At 60.5% G+C, this 15,114-nt stretch overlaps 1 protein-coding gene and 1 long non-coding RNA gene across 5 annotated transcripts; one reads left to right on the top strand and one right to left on the bottom strand.

Annotated features, from left to right (window-relative positions):
- Positions 1 to 2,038: 2,038 nt before the first annotated feature.
- On the bottom strand, positions 2,039 to 4,088 carry DIO3 (iodothyronine deiodinase 3). Its single transcript, XM_037984521.2, has one exon. It carries the CDS (start codon positions 3,991 to 3,993, stop codon positions 3,079 to 3,081), a length of 915 nt encoding a protein of 304 aa, XP_037840449.2. The 5' UTR covers positions 3,994 to 4,088; the 3' UTR covers positions 2,039 to 3,078.
- An 886-nt stretch (positions 4,089 to 4,974) lies between these two features.
- Positions 4,975 to 13,115, top strand: LOC103229714 (uncharacterized). Of its 4 annotated transcripts, none has more exons than XR_012091086.1 (7): positions 4,977 to 5,237; positions 5,474 to 5,686; positions 6,782 to 6,859; positions 7,005 to 7,735; positions 8,076 to 8,155; positions 8,273 to 11,733; positions 12,573 to 13,115. It is a non-coding gene; the product is annotated as an uncharacterized lncRNA (long non-coding RNA). The 4 variants fall into 4 exon arrangements; XR_012091087.1 differs by having other exon boundaries at positions 4,978 to 5,237; positions 7,670 to 7,735; XR_012091085.1 differs by having other exon boundaries at positions 6,782 to 7,735.
- The last annotated feature ends 1,999 nt before the right edge of the window (positions 13,116 to 15,114 follow it).

Below are 15,114 nucleotides of genomic sequence, written 5' to 3'. Positions count from 1 at the left end.
CTCCACACTCATGAAGAGTCGCCTTGGGTTGGTTTTAGTTCCTTCCTGGAGTTCTGTTATATTGGCAATGAGCGTGCATTGCTTTCATAGAGGACATTTTCAAGGAAAAAAGAGAAGAAAGGAAAGGAAGAAACAGAAAAAGAAGGGAAAGTAAGAGAGAAAGAAAAGGAAAGATGAAGGGGAAGAAGGGAGGAAGGGAAGGAAGAAGATGAAAGAAATAAAAAGGTGGGGGTTCTGGGACTTCCCTGGAGCTGCGACCAGAGCGAGTGCGGCCCGTGCGGTGAGTGGCTGGCGCTGCAGGTCCAGGCGCTGCAGGTCCCGGCGCTGCGGCGCGAAAGCGCGTTTCGGAGTTTCCATCTGGGAAGCTCCAGGAGGCCCAGGGGGCGCGGGCTTTCCGGGTAGGGGAGGTCGTTTGGCGCGTCCCAGGAGACCCCCAAGAAACCGGCGGGGACGCGGAGCGGCTGGAGCGGTCTCTGCTGGGCCGGGAGGCTGACGCTGTCCTGGACCGCCCTCCGCGCCACCAAGCTCCAGTCCCGGCCAGCCGCGCAGGCGGGGAGGTCAGGCAGGGCTCTCCCAGGCGCCGGGCCGCGTCCCCGCCGCGATCTCCTTTTCTTCCTGGCGGTTTCGGGATGAGAAGGAGCGTTCGCGGAGGTAGGGTAGGGGGTGGTGGTAGTGGGGAGGAGATGCAGAAATTTCGTGGGTGCCAAATTTTTCTTTAAAGTTATTTTTCAATTGAGATACTTTTAAAGGAAAAAAAAAAAATCCACCAATTTAGGATGTCAGTTCCAAAAAGTTTTTACGGAGGAGCAGCGTAGGGGCTGGGCGCAGAACTGGGGAAGGCTTTGGCTGAACGGGGGCGTCTCTTCCATCCTGCCTGCCGCGCCCCTCCCCAACCCTGCCATGTGCACCCGCGCTCACATCCAAGCGCGCAAACCGACACTACTCACCCCCACCCCCGGCGAACCTGAAAGTCCTGGGTTCCCAGCCGTTGTCCCGGCGCGCCAGGGAAGTTCACGTGCCCAGTGCCCTCACCTGGATCCGCACACTCCCGCCTCAGCGCCCTTCACTGTGTCCCCAGGCTCTCACTTCATGTTCAGGGTTTCACTGGCGCAGGGGCTGCGGGCCAAGCTAATCCCGCGCCCCCGGGGTCGCCCTCACTCCGGGCGCAGCAGGCCAGACAGTGAGGGCGGAGATTGCGCGGGAGCCCCTGGCCGTGACTGCAGGCGGGGACCTGTGCCTAAGGCCCCGAATCCCCGCCTCAGCCCTGGACTCCACCATTGCCCTCTCCCTGGTGTCTCTGTTCATCCCAGTGGTCTCCCAGCTCTGCTTCCCAGCCCAGAGCGGGTGGTGGGGTTTGACTGGACCTTGGGGAAGCGGAGGAGGGACAGGAGGAGGGGGTCCTAGGCAGGAGGGACACCCAGCAGCGCGCTGGCCCGGCAGTAAGAGCCGCAGCTGCAGTGTGGGCGCCCCTCTGCCACGGCGCGCTTCCCGCGGACCTGAGCAGCCTGGAGCGGGTGGGCCAGAGGCGAGGTTGCAGGTGCCGGAAGGGAGCCAGGGAGCAGTCAGGTGCGCAGTGGTGCCTGCGGCGGTCGGGAGCAGGGCTGTACCGGGTCCAAAGACCCTCTCGCCCTCCACCTCACCCGACCCCCTCCACACACCGCCGGATACTCAGTTAAGTTAGACGGGCGGCTGCAGGGGCAGCTGCATCTGTTCAGTGTGTGTGTGCGCGCGCGCGGGAGGAAGAGAGGACCCTCTTGCCTCTCCCGCCGCTCTCCAGGATCCCGCGGCGCTCCGCTACCTCGCTCTTCTTCCGCAGCGGAGCTGCCCGTCCAGGTGTGTGCGTGCGCTTGTAGGGGAGCCCCAGGCGCCGCCGCAGACCCTCTTCCTCCTCCATCCTCCTCCAGCGCCCCTGCCAGCCTAGGCTCCTTCCCGCTCCCCTTCCCAAGGTCACTATGGGGACGCGAGAGAGGGATTTGTGTTTAATTCCTGCCACTATTCAGAGGGAAAAGAAAATAAAGGGACCAAAGGCAACCAGAAAGCAGTTTACTTCAAGCCTTTATTATTGTAGATTGAAAGAAGTTTATATACAAGAAATATTTCCAGCAAAACACTCACCAAATGGCCTTCGAAGCAGGGGCCCTCCACCTCCCAGCCCCACAATCAGCAGCTCTGCCTAGGACTCCCCTCACTTGGGGACCTCAGGCTCTCCCCCCACCTCTCTTTCCCTGGACTCCATCACCCCAACATCATTCCCCAGGAGTCTCGGCTTTTTCTCTCTCTCTGGGGCGCTGCGAACCTCGCCAATGCCTCTCAAGCTATCTTCCTCTGGTCCCAAAGCAGACACCCCAACTTCCCTCCCATTTAAGGTGGCTTCCCCCACGGAAACCCAGAGCACTCTCCCCCTCAAGGTTTAGGTGCTGTTTTGAGGCCCCTGCAATTCAGAACTAGCTCGTGGTCAAGACCAGTTAGAGACAGTTCGTCATCAGCAGTGGGGCTCCTGTGCACCCAAAACAAGTGGGGGAAACTACCCTGCCCACCCCCTCCCCATCCCCGACATCCCTCCCCCTACCAGGGACAGGAAATAGACACAAAAGCAACACGGAACCCCCTCTCCCCGCGCGACAGGTGGGTGCCAGGCAACTAGCTCAGGTGAGCTGAGAGTCTCCTGGAACCCAGCTGCGCTCAGGGCGGGCAGGCGTGGCCAAGGTCTCTGTGCGCTGCGGGAAGCACCCGGCCAAAGCACTCGGCTGAGGGCACGCTGGGCAGCGGGTGTAAGAAAATGCTGTAGAGGCAAAGTCCTGGGGGCATACGGACAAGGGCAAGCCGTATCCCGCGCTCAGAAGAGGATTTCCAGTGAGCCAGGCAGGTGTGAATGACACAGTTACAGAAGCAGAGTCCCAGGGACGTAGGGGAGACTGTTCATTTGGCCGAGGGTGCAGACTCAGTCTGAAATGGTGGCTCAGCACATCAGTGTCACTGGGGCCTCACCAAGCGTGAGTTGGTTTGAGGCATTTGCATGTGGGCTTCGAAGGCTCGAAGGCCCAGCCCACCAAGTTCAGTCAATTGTCCGTTGGATGTTTAGACCCTCCGGGGCCGAGCGCCATGCAGTTGCTCATCATAGCGTTCCAACCAAGTGCGCAGCTCAGAGACCTGGTAGCCGTCGGGGCCACGGCCACCTTGGTACATAATAGTGCCACTCTGGATGACATAGAGACGCTCGAAGTAGGCGCCATAGGCCGAGCTGCTGGAGTTGGCCATGGTGTCGAGGACCAGAGCGCAGCCGGGCGCGCCTTGCTGCAGTACCCTAGCTGCGCTGACCCGGTCTTCCAGGCTCCGGTGTTGCGGGATGATGTAGGGGGAGTCAGTGGTGACCCAGCCGTCGGAGGGGTGCGCTTCCTCGATGTAGATGATGAGGAAGTCGACGTCGCGCTGGTACTTGGTGACCAGGCGCTGGAAGGCGCTCATGCGCGCCATGAACGGTGGTCAGGTGCAGCTGCCGAAATTGAGAACCAGCGGGCGGTTCCCTTGCGCGTAGTCGAGGATGCGCTGGCTCTGGAAGCCGTCGGGCAGAACCACCTCCGAGTTGGGCGCCGGACCGCCCTCGTGAGCCTGCTTGAAGAAATCCAACTTCTGGCCATGCCACACCGCCTTGAGCGACGCCAGGGTGCACAGGCGGTTGTCGTCGGACACGCAGATGGGCGGGTCATCGGGGGGCACCTCCTCGCCTTCACTGTTGAGCTCCACTTCGGGCTCGGGCTGCCCCCGGCGGCGGCGGCCCAGGAAATGCTTGCGGATACACAAGAAATCGAGGAGCCAGAGCATGAAGGCCGTGCCGAGGAAGCGCGGGAAGAGCACGAGGCACGAGGCGGTCTGGGCGCAGAGCCTCAAGGAGTGAAGCAGCAGGGAGCGGAGCATGGTGGCTGCAGGCCCCGAAGCCCCCTGGGACCCCTCGCCCTCTCCGACCACCAACCGCGACGCGGCCTGGCTAGGCATCTGGGCTTCGGCAGTGCAGGGAGTTCAATTTATAGCCGAGGCTTCAATTGGCGGGAGACTCCACCTCCAGCCCGGCCCGCCCCCTTGCAACTTGAGCCCGGAGGGATCACCCAGCGGCGCGGCCAATGCCCTAGAAATCGTGGGCCGAGGGCGGGTGCAGGCGGGCGGAGGGCGGAGCGGCCGGGCCTGGGGCCGGTGGGGGCGGGCCCGGGCCCCGCAGCCAGCTCTCTGGGGCGGGGGACTCCGGCCGCCGCTGCCGCTGGGGACCAGGAGCCCGACCGGGGACCTGGGCGTCCGCTGGGGAGGTCCTCCAGCTGGCGCGAGCGCTGCACGCCGCCCTGGTCCCCGCCGCCTGGCTCCGGCCCGCGCCCCCCTCGCCGCGCACCTGAGCCGAGCTCCCCGGCGGCCGCCGAGCCGCGCCGGAGCTCCGGTTCGCTTCCCGCGCGCCGCCGCCAACGCCGCCCACGCCGCTGCCGCTCGTGCGGGGCCGCTGCCCAGGTGCCGCGGGAGGCCGGGTCCGCGGCCGCCGCTTCGGTGGCCCCGGCTCCCGCCCCACCGAGGACGCGGGCCCGCCAGGAGGCAACTTTGCGTTCCCGCCGCCTTCCCGGCTCGCCCGCGGGCGCCGCTCGCCTGCCGGAGCCCGCCCGCCCGCCTCCCGCGCGCGCTCACACTCGCGCCTCGCACACGGCCGCCCCCCGCACCGCCCCGCCACGCACACCGCGCTCCGCGCCCCCCGCCGCTGCCCGAGGCTGCCGCGCGCTGCCCCAGCCCGCGCCGCCCTGGCCGCGCCCGCCCCGTCCCATCTCGTTCCAGCGGGGCGCCGCGGTTCCTGGGTCAGCAGCCGCCGGGGCCCGGCTGAGAGGTGCGGAGGGCAGAGCCCGCTGGCGGGTTACCGCCGGGCGCCGGAACCGGAGGGCTGGGGAAAGCGGCGCCGGCCCTGCGCCCCCAGCCGACCCGGGCGCGGGGCGCCACGGGCGTGGGGCGCGGGGCAGCGGGCGCGGGGCGGCGCCGGCCCCGGGCGGCTCTCCCACTAGGGGTAGCTGTTGCCTGAACGCCGGAGCGCTCCCCTCTCGCCGCTTGCCTCGCCCAGCGCAGCCCCGGCCGCTGGGCGCACCCGTCCCGTTCGTCCCCGGACGTTGCTCTCTACCCCGGGAACGTCGAGACTGGAGCGCCCGAACTGAGCCACCTTCGCGGACCCCGAGCGCGGCGGCGCGACTCACCGCGGAGGCGCCCGGACGCGTCAAGTGCGTACTTTCAACCGTAAATGGGTGCTGAGCGTTTAGGGGTGCGGGGCAACTCCCTAACTCGTGGGGCCCTGGCCGGCCTTGCCGCGGCGTCCGAGACCTTCTGATCCCTCGCTGCGCGCGGCGCGGGGTTGGCGACTTGGGCTCAGGGGCGGCGGGGCGGGGAGGTGCCTTGACCTAGGGTCCCAGAGGCCGGGAGCAAGTCTCCTTTCGCCTTGGACCGCTGTGTCCCCCAGGGCAAAGCCTGAACCAGGCCAGGAGGGTCTGTCCCCCGTCTGGGGAGCTGAACTGCCCGGGACACTGTAGCAGTCGCGGCGACTTGTCTGGAGCGGCGGGGCTTGAGCCCAAGTCCGAAGCCGCCGCCGCCAGCGTCCCGTGCGTCTGCAGCCCCGGGACCTGCCGTGGAACTTCTTCTCGGGACGGAGACCGCCCTAGCCGCCCGGGCCGAGGTAGGCGCTGGCTGGGCTCGATAGGGCGCGGGCGAATCGCTTTCGGCAGCGAAGGAACGTGTCGGGAGAAGCCAACCGCAGGACCAGGGCCCTAGCGGGCGCGCGGAGACGCCTGCCTTGGGCGGAGGTCCCCCCCCTCCGGTTTTCGTGACTCTGGCAGGGCCCTCTGTCCCGTGAGCTCCCCCCTGGACCTGTGGCTCCAGCAGGTCAAGCACCCGAGTGTGCCTGGAGGATTGGCGGCGGGGTGGCCTGAGAAAGTAGCCCCTCTTCTCCATCTCCCAGTCCGGGGATTTCTCTGCTGTCTGGGGCAGGGGCGCACACCCCAGGAACTTACCACCTAGAGGGAAGCCAGCCCGGTCTCTCCCCCTTGCCTCAGTGCTCCCGAGCTGCCCCTCACCACTCTGGGTAGGGGTCTTTCAGGTGGGCTAGGGAATTCTCCTTGGAAGGCCCCCTGTCTGCTGCCCTCCATCAGGGCACCTGTGAGTTAGCCGGTCATCCCCTTTTCTGGCCTCTTTTTTGCGGGGAGGAGAGTAGAGAGAGAAGCCTCCTACTCGGCAGGTCTCTGAGAGGAGGTTTGGGGGGACTTCTGAGGTTGCCCCTCCTGGGCAGAGTCAAGGGGTGTTGAGGGTTCCAACTTTTACTGGACAATCTCTCAAGCTCGGACTCCCTGAGTTCTGGGAGGTTTCAGTGTAGGGCTTGTGTCCTGCCCCCACCCACACAGCATTTGGTGCAGGCACATAGGTTGGTTCCCCAAACCCTTTTTCCACAGTTAGTTTCAGAAAATGCATAAGCCACCTAAGGCTGGGAGAGCCTTTCTGTGCTGCCTGAGATCTGGTGGCATGTGCATGCATGTGTGTGCAAGTGTGTGTGTGTGCAAGTGTGTGTGTGTGCAAGTGTGCGTGCGCATGTGCATGTGTGTGGAAAGTATGGTCTGGGTGGTTGTAAGACTGGCCCCTCTAGTCCCCTCTGCAGGCCCAGCCCAATAAGAAGCACCTGATCCACACTCTTTCTAGCCCCAGGGATGGTTAGGGAAGCAGCCCTTCTTGAGGGCTGTCATCTGTTCTGGGGATCTATGGCTGCCTCTTGGGCCCACAGACTATACTCCATACCTCCGGACTCCATAATATTGGACAGGCTGGAAGGCCCATTTGACTCCTGCAGCCTCTTGTGCAGGTGAGGACAGACCCAAGGTGCAGGTGATACTGGCCTTTGGGACACAGAACCTGGCTCAGTAACTCCCACTCCAGTCGCCTTTTCCCTCTTCTCAACCCTCTCTCCTCCGGAGCAACACTTGTCCCTCCTTCCTTCCTCTCTCTAGGGCTGCACCCCCAGCTCACCTTAGACCTGGCCCTTCCTACCTGTTGCCGCTACTGTCTTGTCCCATCCCAGTGGTCAGGAGGGAGAGTACTGGCCAAAGGCCCAGCTCCACCTGTGACTCAGGGAAGCACCAGGCATCACCCAGAGGTCTCGGCCCCCAGAGGCCTGGCAGGCTCTGCTGTGGGGGAAGCAGAGTTCGAACTGGGGCTGTTTCTCCTGCCCTGCGACCTGACTGGGCCTCCCCCGCCTCCCTTTCTGTCTGCCCTCTTACAATTCCAGCAGGGGGCGGGCAGGGGAAAGAAAAGGAGGGACAAGTTGGACGGGGTCCATTTGGTGTCCAGGAACAACTTGGAGAGAGGCAGGGAGGGGACAGGCAGCAGGGCCCTGGCAGAGCGAGGGGAGGGCTGGCCTTTGGATGGCCTTCTGATCCCAAACGCATCCTCCTGGGGCAGTCTGCCCTTGAAAGGTAGGGCTTGGTGAACCCTGGTGCAGAGCCCCCCCCCGCCCTCGCCACCTCACTGCCCCAGTGCGGGGCATGGTAGGCGGGTTTGCAATGGGTACAGTCTCTCTCTCCATTCCAGTAGAGCAGCTCCCAGGGCCCAGAGAGGCTGTCACTGAGACTTCCCTCTGGGGGGTGGGTCCTGGTGGCCCTGCGTTCCCCTGCAGGAGGACCTCCTGAGGCTTCGGGCAGGAGCTGGTGCACACCTGGAGGAGAGTGCTGGTGAACGACAGGTGTGTGCCTCAGTGTTCTTGCTGCCTGGGTGTCAACCCTGCTTCACCATTGGCCCTTTGTTTCCGTCCCCTCCACTGGCCTCTTAAAGCACAGAGACTCTCCGGGTACTTTCCTTCCTCTGGGCCTCCGCTCATGCTATTCCCTGCTCCCTTCTTCTACCTGGAGACCCCCATTCCTCCTCCTTCTCCACTGCCCTCACCTCCACCTGGGCCCTCTTAGCTCCCGGGAGATGGCTGAGCCCCACTCCCCGCCCGCTAGTCATCCTCTTCAGCAGTCCTCCTGGAGCTGTCCTCGGCATGGCAGCCTCCACAGCCCCTGGGTTTCACCCCTGGTTTCAAGTCTGCCTTAGACTCCAGACCTGCCCCTCCCAGGCTGGCCCAGATGGATCCTCTGCAGTGACTAACCCGAACCGGCACCGGGTGAGGACCCAATAAACCTTTGTGAATGGAGTAAATGAGTGCGGTGTGTACTTAGTGAAAACTCCTTGTTTGGGGAGAAACTCAGGTATTTCACTCTGTCCTTTCGTGCACCTGCAGCAGTGAGCCGGGGCAGCATGTCGGCAGCCGGGGCTGAGCACCATTGGTCAGGACCTGCCGCTGTGAGCAGACAACACTTCCTGGGAAGTCCCCTTGGGGCGTGGTGTCTGGTGAATGCACCTGTCACCTGGTCACTGGGCCAATCTGTTTCCCTTTCTGGGCTAAACAGGTCTTCCCACGGGTACCTGGGCCCTCCCAGGGAGGTGTTTACACTTCTCATTTACTTCAGAAATGAATTCTTCTATCCACACGCTTGTCTAGGTTGAGCATGGGGACACCCTGCAGGGGATGGGGTGGGAGATGGCCGAGGGACCCAGAGCTCTGGTCTGAGAGGTGTCCTCAACATGACAGATCTTCCTCCCTCTGAAAGTTTGAGGCAGGCATGGGGGAGGTGGCAGGACTCTGGGGTGACTGGGCAGGCTGGGATCCCAGCCAGGATGGCTTGTCAGGGCCCCAGGGCCTGGATCTAGCAGGGGTGTTTGGCAGCATTTGGGGATTGGAGAAGGTCTGGGGCTCCTGGCCAAGGAAAGGAGAAGGCCTAGGAGACAGTGCCCTGGCTACTTGCTGTGTGACCCTGGGCATCTCTGGCCCCTTCTCAGGTCTCATCTGCATCAGGTGTGGGTTGGGTGACGACTTTGCAGTGCCTTTCCCATGCGGTCATTCTGCAGGCCAGAAGGTTCTAGGAAGTTCTAGGAGACCCTGTTCTGGCCCTGCCTGCTGTTCTGCGGCTGCTGAGAGCCCCACTTGAGGATGAAGGTGCCGCAGGACTGGTCCTACCTGGCCTCATGCTCTGCCACTTCCACCCAGTACCGCCTTCGCCTGTCCACTTCCTGCTGCAGCTCAGGGCCCTCCAGCCCGGCCTGGGCTCTGACTCGTTCCTGGCATGAGTGCTGCTGTGCTCCCTGGTGCTCAGCCAGATCCCAGAGCACAGGACAATGCCTTGCCAGAGGTTGCCTTTGGGTGCCTGTGTCCCGCCTGGAGCTGGGTGGGGCACTGGGAAGCTGGGCTACTTGTGCCAAGACAGACCGTGCTCTGAGCTGGGCCCTGAGGCTGGCTGGAGGGCCACCTTGCGAGTCAGTCCCTCCTTTCCATCTGTGATCCTCTCTGGAAAAAGGTGGGGTTCACCTGACCAGCAGATAGGCATCCCAAGTCCATGTGCTTCTCTGAGCCTCAGTTTCTTCACTGGAGAGGCGGGCCTAATGTTTGAATGTGTTGTGTTCACCATGACATGAGGGGCAAGTGTAAAGTCTATATGTGTGCATGTGTGAGTTCATGTGTGTGTGTGTATGTGTGTGTCTATTTACTTAAACCCAGCCTTGTTCCAGAGTGGATTTCAGGATTCCTCTAAGAAGCTTTGGAATGCCAGAAGATACCACAAGTGAGAAGAAAAAATAAAACAAGAGGAAGGACATACTTCCCATATGGGGACAAAGTACAGCCACAGTGTCCTCCACTTGGGCCATGGAACAGCCGCAGGTTTTGCCCTGATTACCCTGGTGGTAAAGTCTGATTGGCTTTGACTCCCAGTGTCCAAAAGATAAACATGGGTTGTGCAGTGGAGCCGCACACATGCCTGTGCATGGCCATGCCAGGTCAGAAACCCAGCCCCTCTGCTTGGGAGGCACGCAGGGCTCTGGCTGAAGCCTGAAGCTTGCGATCGTCAGAGCACAGACGTCCCAGGGCCGTGTGAAGTTAGTGAGATGAGGTGTACAGAGAGAGCTCGGGGAGGAGAGGGAGTCTCGATTGCTGTCACCCGTGGCTCGGAGATGCCTGTGACAGGTGACAGTGATGTGCATGGTGGTGTGTTCACTGATGATGCTACACTGTAGGCCCAGGGCTGTGTTGTGGTGACAGGTGTCCTCCTGAACCGTTTGACCTTTAGGGAGGCCCCCTTCACTCAAGCACTGGTCATGGAGGGGCTCTGGTCACACAAGGACTCAGGCACGTTTTTGCCCCCGAGGAGCCCCCCAGCCTGGCAGGGCCCAGGGGCAGGGTGGGTGGGATGGGTGTGCTCCAGCAGGTAGCAGGGACACCTGGCAAATGGGGTCGAATTGGGAGGCGTCTCAGGAGGTGGCCATGGGCAGAGGGACAGGCTTCTGGTTCTTTGCCACTGTCCTCTTTGAAGTCTGGCACCTGGGAACAGACTGCCTGGGACGTCTGTGCTCTGACAATCGCAAGCTTCAGGCTTCAGCCAGAGCCAATCCTGCTTGGGCAGGAAACTGTGGGCTCTCTTCTCGCAGGGGGACAAGAGTCATTTGAGGTACCTTCTGAGCAGGTGGGGGACAGCAAAGGACAAGAGGAGGCTGTGCCTGTGCAGCTGTGTGTCCCGGCACAGGCGCCACTTCACTCCCACGCCACCACATCCTCACTGGGTGACTTTGGGCAAGTGACCTGAACTCTGTGCCTCCATCTCATCTTCTGTAAAATGGATGGCACATCTGAGCCTACCTCCCAGGCACGGTGTTATGAGGACAGGTGGGGGCACGTTCACACAGTCCCCAGAATGGTGCCCACGGCACCAGAGTGCTCCGTAGGGAAATAGTGGCAGCTGGCACTGAGTCCCCAACATAAGCCGGCACTGTGGGCCAGTGCTACGACTCCTGCTTTTGGGCACTTCACAAGCTATGGCCAGGGGCCCACCACCTTTGGCCACTCCTTCCCCACAAAATTCCTGCCAGGGCCCTGCCAGATCAATAAGTCACAGGACTTCTCCATCACAGAAGCCCAACTCTGTGACACCTCTTGGTCCCAAGCATGTTCCTATCCCCCATTCATGTATTTTGTTAGGACCCTTTAGGGTTGCACGTGGCAGAAACTTAATCCACACTAACTTTAGCAACTTTAGCGAAGAAGGAATGTACTGGCTCCAGTCAGTGAAAAGTCCAGGAGGAGCCATGCCTTCAGGCACGGCTGCATCCAGGCACTCAACAGGTGCATCCAGGCACTCACCAGGTGCAGCCAACACCTTGGCCCGCAGGCTGTCAGCTCCTGCCTTCTGCTGCATCCGCGCCACTGTAGGTGGATTTCTCCGCACATGGGTGAGATGGCCCCAGGAGCTGTGGCTCATGGAGTCCTTGTAGCACCTGTCCTGGCCATCCCCAGAAGAGAAAGCATCATTTCCCATGGCAGAAATCTGGTGGAAACAGGAGAGAGGGAGTTGGCTCTCTTTGGTCGGATGTGGGTCTTGTGCCCATCTCTGGGAGAGAAAGGTCCTCACTCACAGAAACTGAGCAGATCCTGGATTGGATGGGGAGAGATGCTTTCAGAGACACACACATTCACTGCACTCACTGCAAGGATATTGACAATAGTAGAAGCTGCTCTTTCTTGAGAAGTTATGACGTGTGCCAGAAAATTCTACCTTTTAAGGATATAGAGAGGTTTTTATCATCCCCATTTTACAGATGACAAAACTGAGGCTCCGAGAGGTGAAGTGATTTGCCTATGGATGCATAGCTAAGGTCTGACCCCACAATTCACACTCACAAGTTAGCAAGAGGTGTTTCACCAGGGTAGTCTGGGGGCAGAAGGAGTCTGCCTGGTGAGGGAGGGGAGGTGGAGATGTGGGTAGTGGGGAGGCCAAGAGGAGGGGACGCCAGGACCTGGCCTCTGGCTTGCACAATGGGGAGGGAACCCTGGAGAAGAGGTTTATGGGGGAGGCCGCTGAGTTTTTTGGGCACATATGCTAAGTTGGAGGTGTCCATGGTCCTCAGGAGATGTTTGGGATTTGGGGGACAGAGGTGAGCCTCGGCATCCTGGGAATCATGGCTGTTTGCTTTGCTTTGGGAATTTCACAGTGGGTGGGGGGAAGGCGGCTGCTGACAGGAAGCACTTCCCATTTGGTGGAGAAGGCAGCTAGAACCTGCATGGCGCAGGCTACGACCTGGGCCTGTGACAGTGTCTACAGCCGGGGCCACAGGTTCAAGACAGACGCAGGGCCTGAAGTTCTCTGGCAGTTGTTTTAGGGCAAACATGTTGAGAATGGCATTTCCAAGGGCCTTGGACTGTGCCGGGGCACCAATGCCAGTAGGCCGGGGCCATTCCATGAGGACCACGCCTTTCTGAGGGATGCTTGGAATCCCAGACTGGGGTTCAAATTCCGACTGTGCTTCCTAGAGGCTATGTGGCCTTGGGCATGTCTGGAGCCTCTCCGGGCCACAGTTTGCTTATCTGGGAAGGAGTCATGGAAGGAGTCATGGTAGCTTCTCCTCATGGGTTTACGGGGAGCTTGGGAGATGGAGGGTGGGGCAGCACACGGGGCTCAAGCTGCAGCTCTTAGTTAACTGCTTTTCCTTTGCAGGTGTCCGATGGATCTGATGGAAAGGTGGCAGGCGAAATGCACCTGGCCTGAGCATCAAGGGCCGTGAATGCAGTGGCAGTCGTAGCTATGTGGTCGGAGTGGACTAGGATGGTCCTTCCACCAAGAAGGCTGGGCCTTCCTGCTCCTCATTGTCCAGCTGCAGAAAGTGATTGGGCTTGACACAACTGCCCCTTCCTCCACACATTCCCAAATATACCTACCCCTCCCCAACCCAATCCTCCTCGCCAGACTGTGGCTCCCGGATGACAGGGCAGAGTTGGACTCACCTGTGTCTGCCAGGCCAGCTCACCATGGGGGCAGGTCCCAAGAGGCCTCTGGATTTGGACCAACTTCAGTGTGAGCTTGAACAAGCCCTTAGCCTCCCTCAGCCTCCGTTGCATGAGGCGTTGTGCTGGTACGTCTCAGAGCAGGTGGCGCTACCTGGTGAGCCTGTCCATCAGACAGAGCCTGGATGGCTCTGTCCATCATCTTTGTCACTGTAATGCTGGTTAACAAATAAACACGAAACAATGAGTGGTCATTTCTCAGGTGCCATGGAATCGATTTAGTGGGTCCAGGGCTCAGCCAGGGCAGGCTCCCTGGTGGGCCCGGCTGGGACGGTGGCCACTGTGCTCTGCTCCACACCTCTGATCTTCTGCAGACTTGCCTAGGCCTGATCTCATGGCAACAGCAGAGGCACACGAAGGAAGCAGCACCCATCCCTGAGCAGCAGGGAGCCACTTGTGCTGCATCTACTCACCCTGCATGGGCTCACGGCAGCCATGGGTGAGCACTCACATGGGAGCAGAGGGCCTGGTGAGGCTGCTCGGCTAAGGGTCTGGGTGCAGGGAGACGTGGAGATTAGGGCTCTTTGCAATCTGCCACAGCGAGTGAGCCAGGGTGTCACCCTGGGACTTCTGATGGTGATCACCCACCATCCGGGTACTCCAGCTGGACCAGACCTAGCCCTGTCTTGAGGGAAAGACAGATCCTTGCCTCATCTCTTACCACAACTGCACCCAAGGCTGGTGGACTCCATAGCCATAGGAAGGCAGCTTCAGGGACAGGGTGGGAGGCTAGAGGCCTCTTGTATTCCAAAGGGCACAGATGTATGGGACAAAGCAGGGAACCACCCAGCGTCCCACTTGGCCATGTTCCTGCCAGGAGACTTAGGTGCTGTCCGGCCCACCTGGGCCTCTTTGGCTTCATCTCTACCACAGAGACTGGACTTGGGCTTTGTAAAGGTACCCGCCAGGGCTATGGTTCAGTCTCTTTGTAGAGAGACAGAGAGTGAGGGTGAGAGTGAGCCATGGAGAGAAAGAGGGGGCAGGCCTAGTCTCTGCCTCTAATTATTTGCCTCTTCCTCTTCTGCAAGTCCCCCTCAGTGGAGGTGGGATGGAGCGTGCAGGGGTTGAGGACTGGGGGATGGGTATGTGATGTGAACCCTTTTCCATGGTTCTGATGGCCTCACCCTGGGAGCCTGGGAGCTGGTCTGTGGGGTAATTCCGTGGGCAGAAGGGTTGGGGTGGGAGTGGGGGATCCCTTGGAAGCAGGGCTCTGTAGCCTTGCCTCCCTTCCCTTCCTGGGGGGTGGCTGTTCCTGGGAGGGGCGGGTGGTTTTATTTGGAACAGGAACCTGTTACAGTTAAGCAGTTCAAGATGCTGGAAATGGAGTTCCCGGGATGACTGTGGAAAATCCATGCTGAGTTATTTTTCAGGAGCACAGTGACAGTGGCACTGACTACTCTGCCTGGCAGACAGAAGTAGCAGGGATGTTTTCAAACTTTAATTAAGTCCCTACTGTGTGCCACATATTAAGCTTGGTGTGTTTTCACATGTTAATCCTGCAGTAGGGATCTCTGTGCCCTTTGTGGAGCTGTGAAATGAAGTCTCTTTGAGGGGAGCCTGTGTCCAAAGTCCAACTAAGAGGTGGAGAGGCAGGATGGCATGTCTACCTACCCAGCCTTCAGGCCATTCATCCACCCATCCACTTATCCACCCACCCACCAGTTCATCCATCCGCCCATCCACCCACACCCACCAGTCCATCCATCCATTCATCCGTCCGTCTGTCCGTCCATCCATCCCTCTATCCACCCAACCACCTATGTGTCCATGCGTCCATCCATCCATCCATCCATCCATCCATCCATCCATCCATCCTTCCTTCCTTCCTTCCTTCCTTCCTTCCATTTGTCTTTGCATCCACCTGTCCATCCATCCATCCATCCATCCATCCATCCATCCATCCATCCATCCATCCTTCCTTCCATTTGCCTTTGCATCCACCTGTCCATCCATCCATCCATCCATCCATCCATCCATCCATCCATCCATCCAACCAACCATTCATCAATTTGGCACCTGCAGCACTTTCACTTTTCTGATGACCCAGACCAGGGCCTGTTCTAGGGGCTCTTGCTCTGGGAGGTGAGTGCTGGAATGACAGGCTGGCTTGGATGCTGGCCCCAGAGCACTGACTGAGGGTCCAGGAGGAGGTGGCGCCGTAACCCAGAGAAGACCGTGTAGCTGTCCTTATAAAC

Source organism: Chlorocebus sabaeus, chromosome 24 (genome assembly GCF_047675955.1).
Source record: "Chlorocebus sabaeus isolate Y175 chromosome 24, mChlSab1.0.hap1, whole genome shotgun sequence".
NCBI lineage: Eukaryota > Metazoa > Chordata > Mammalia > Primates > Cercopithecidae > Chlorocebus > Chlorocebus sabaeus.
This window is presented reverse-complemented; position numbering and strand designations above follow the sequence as displayed.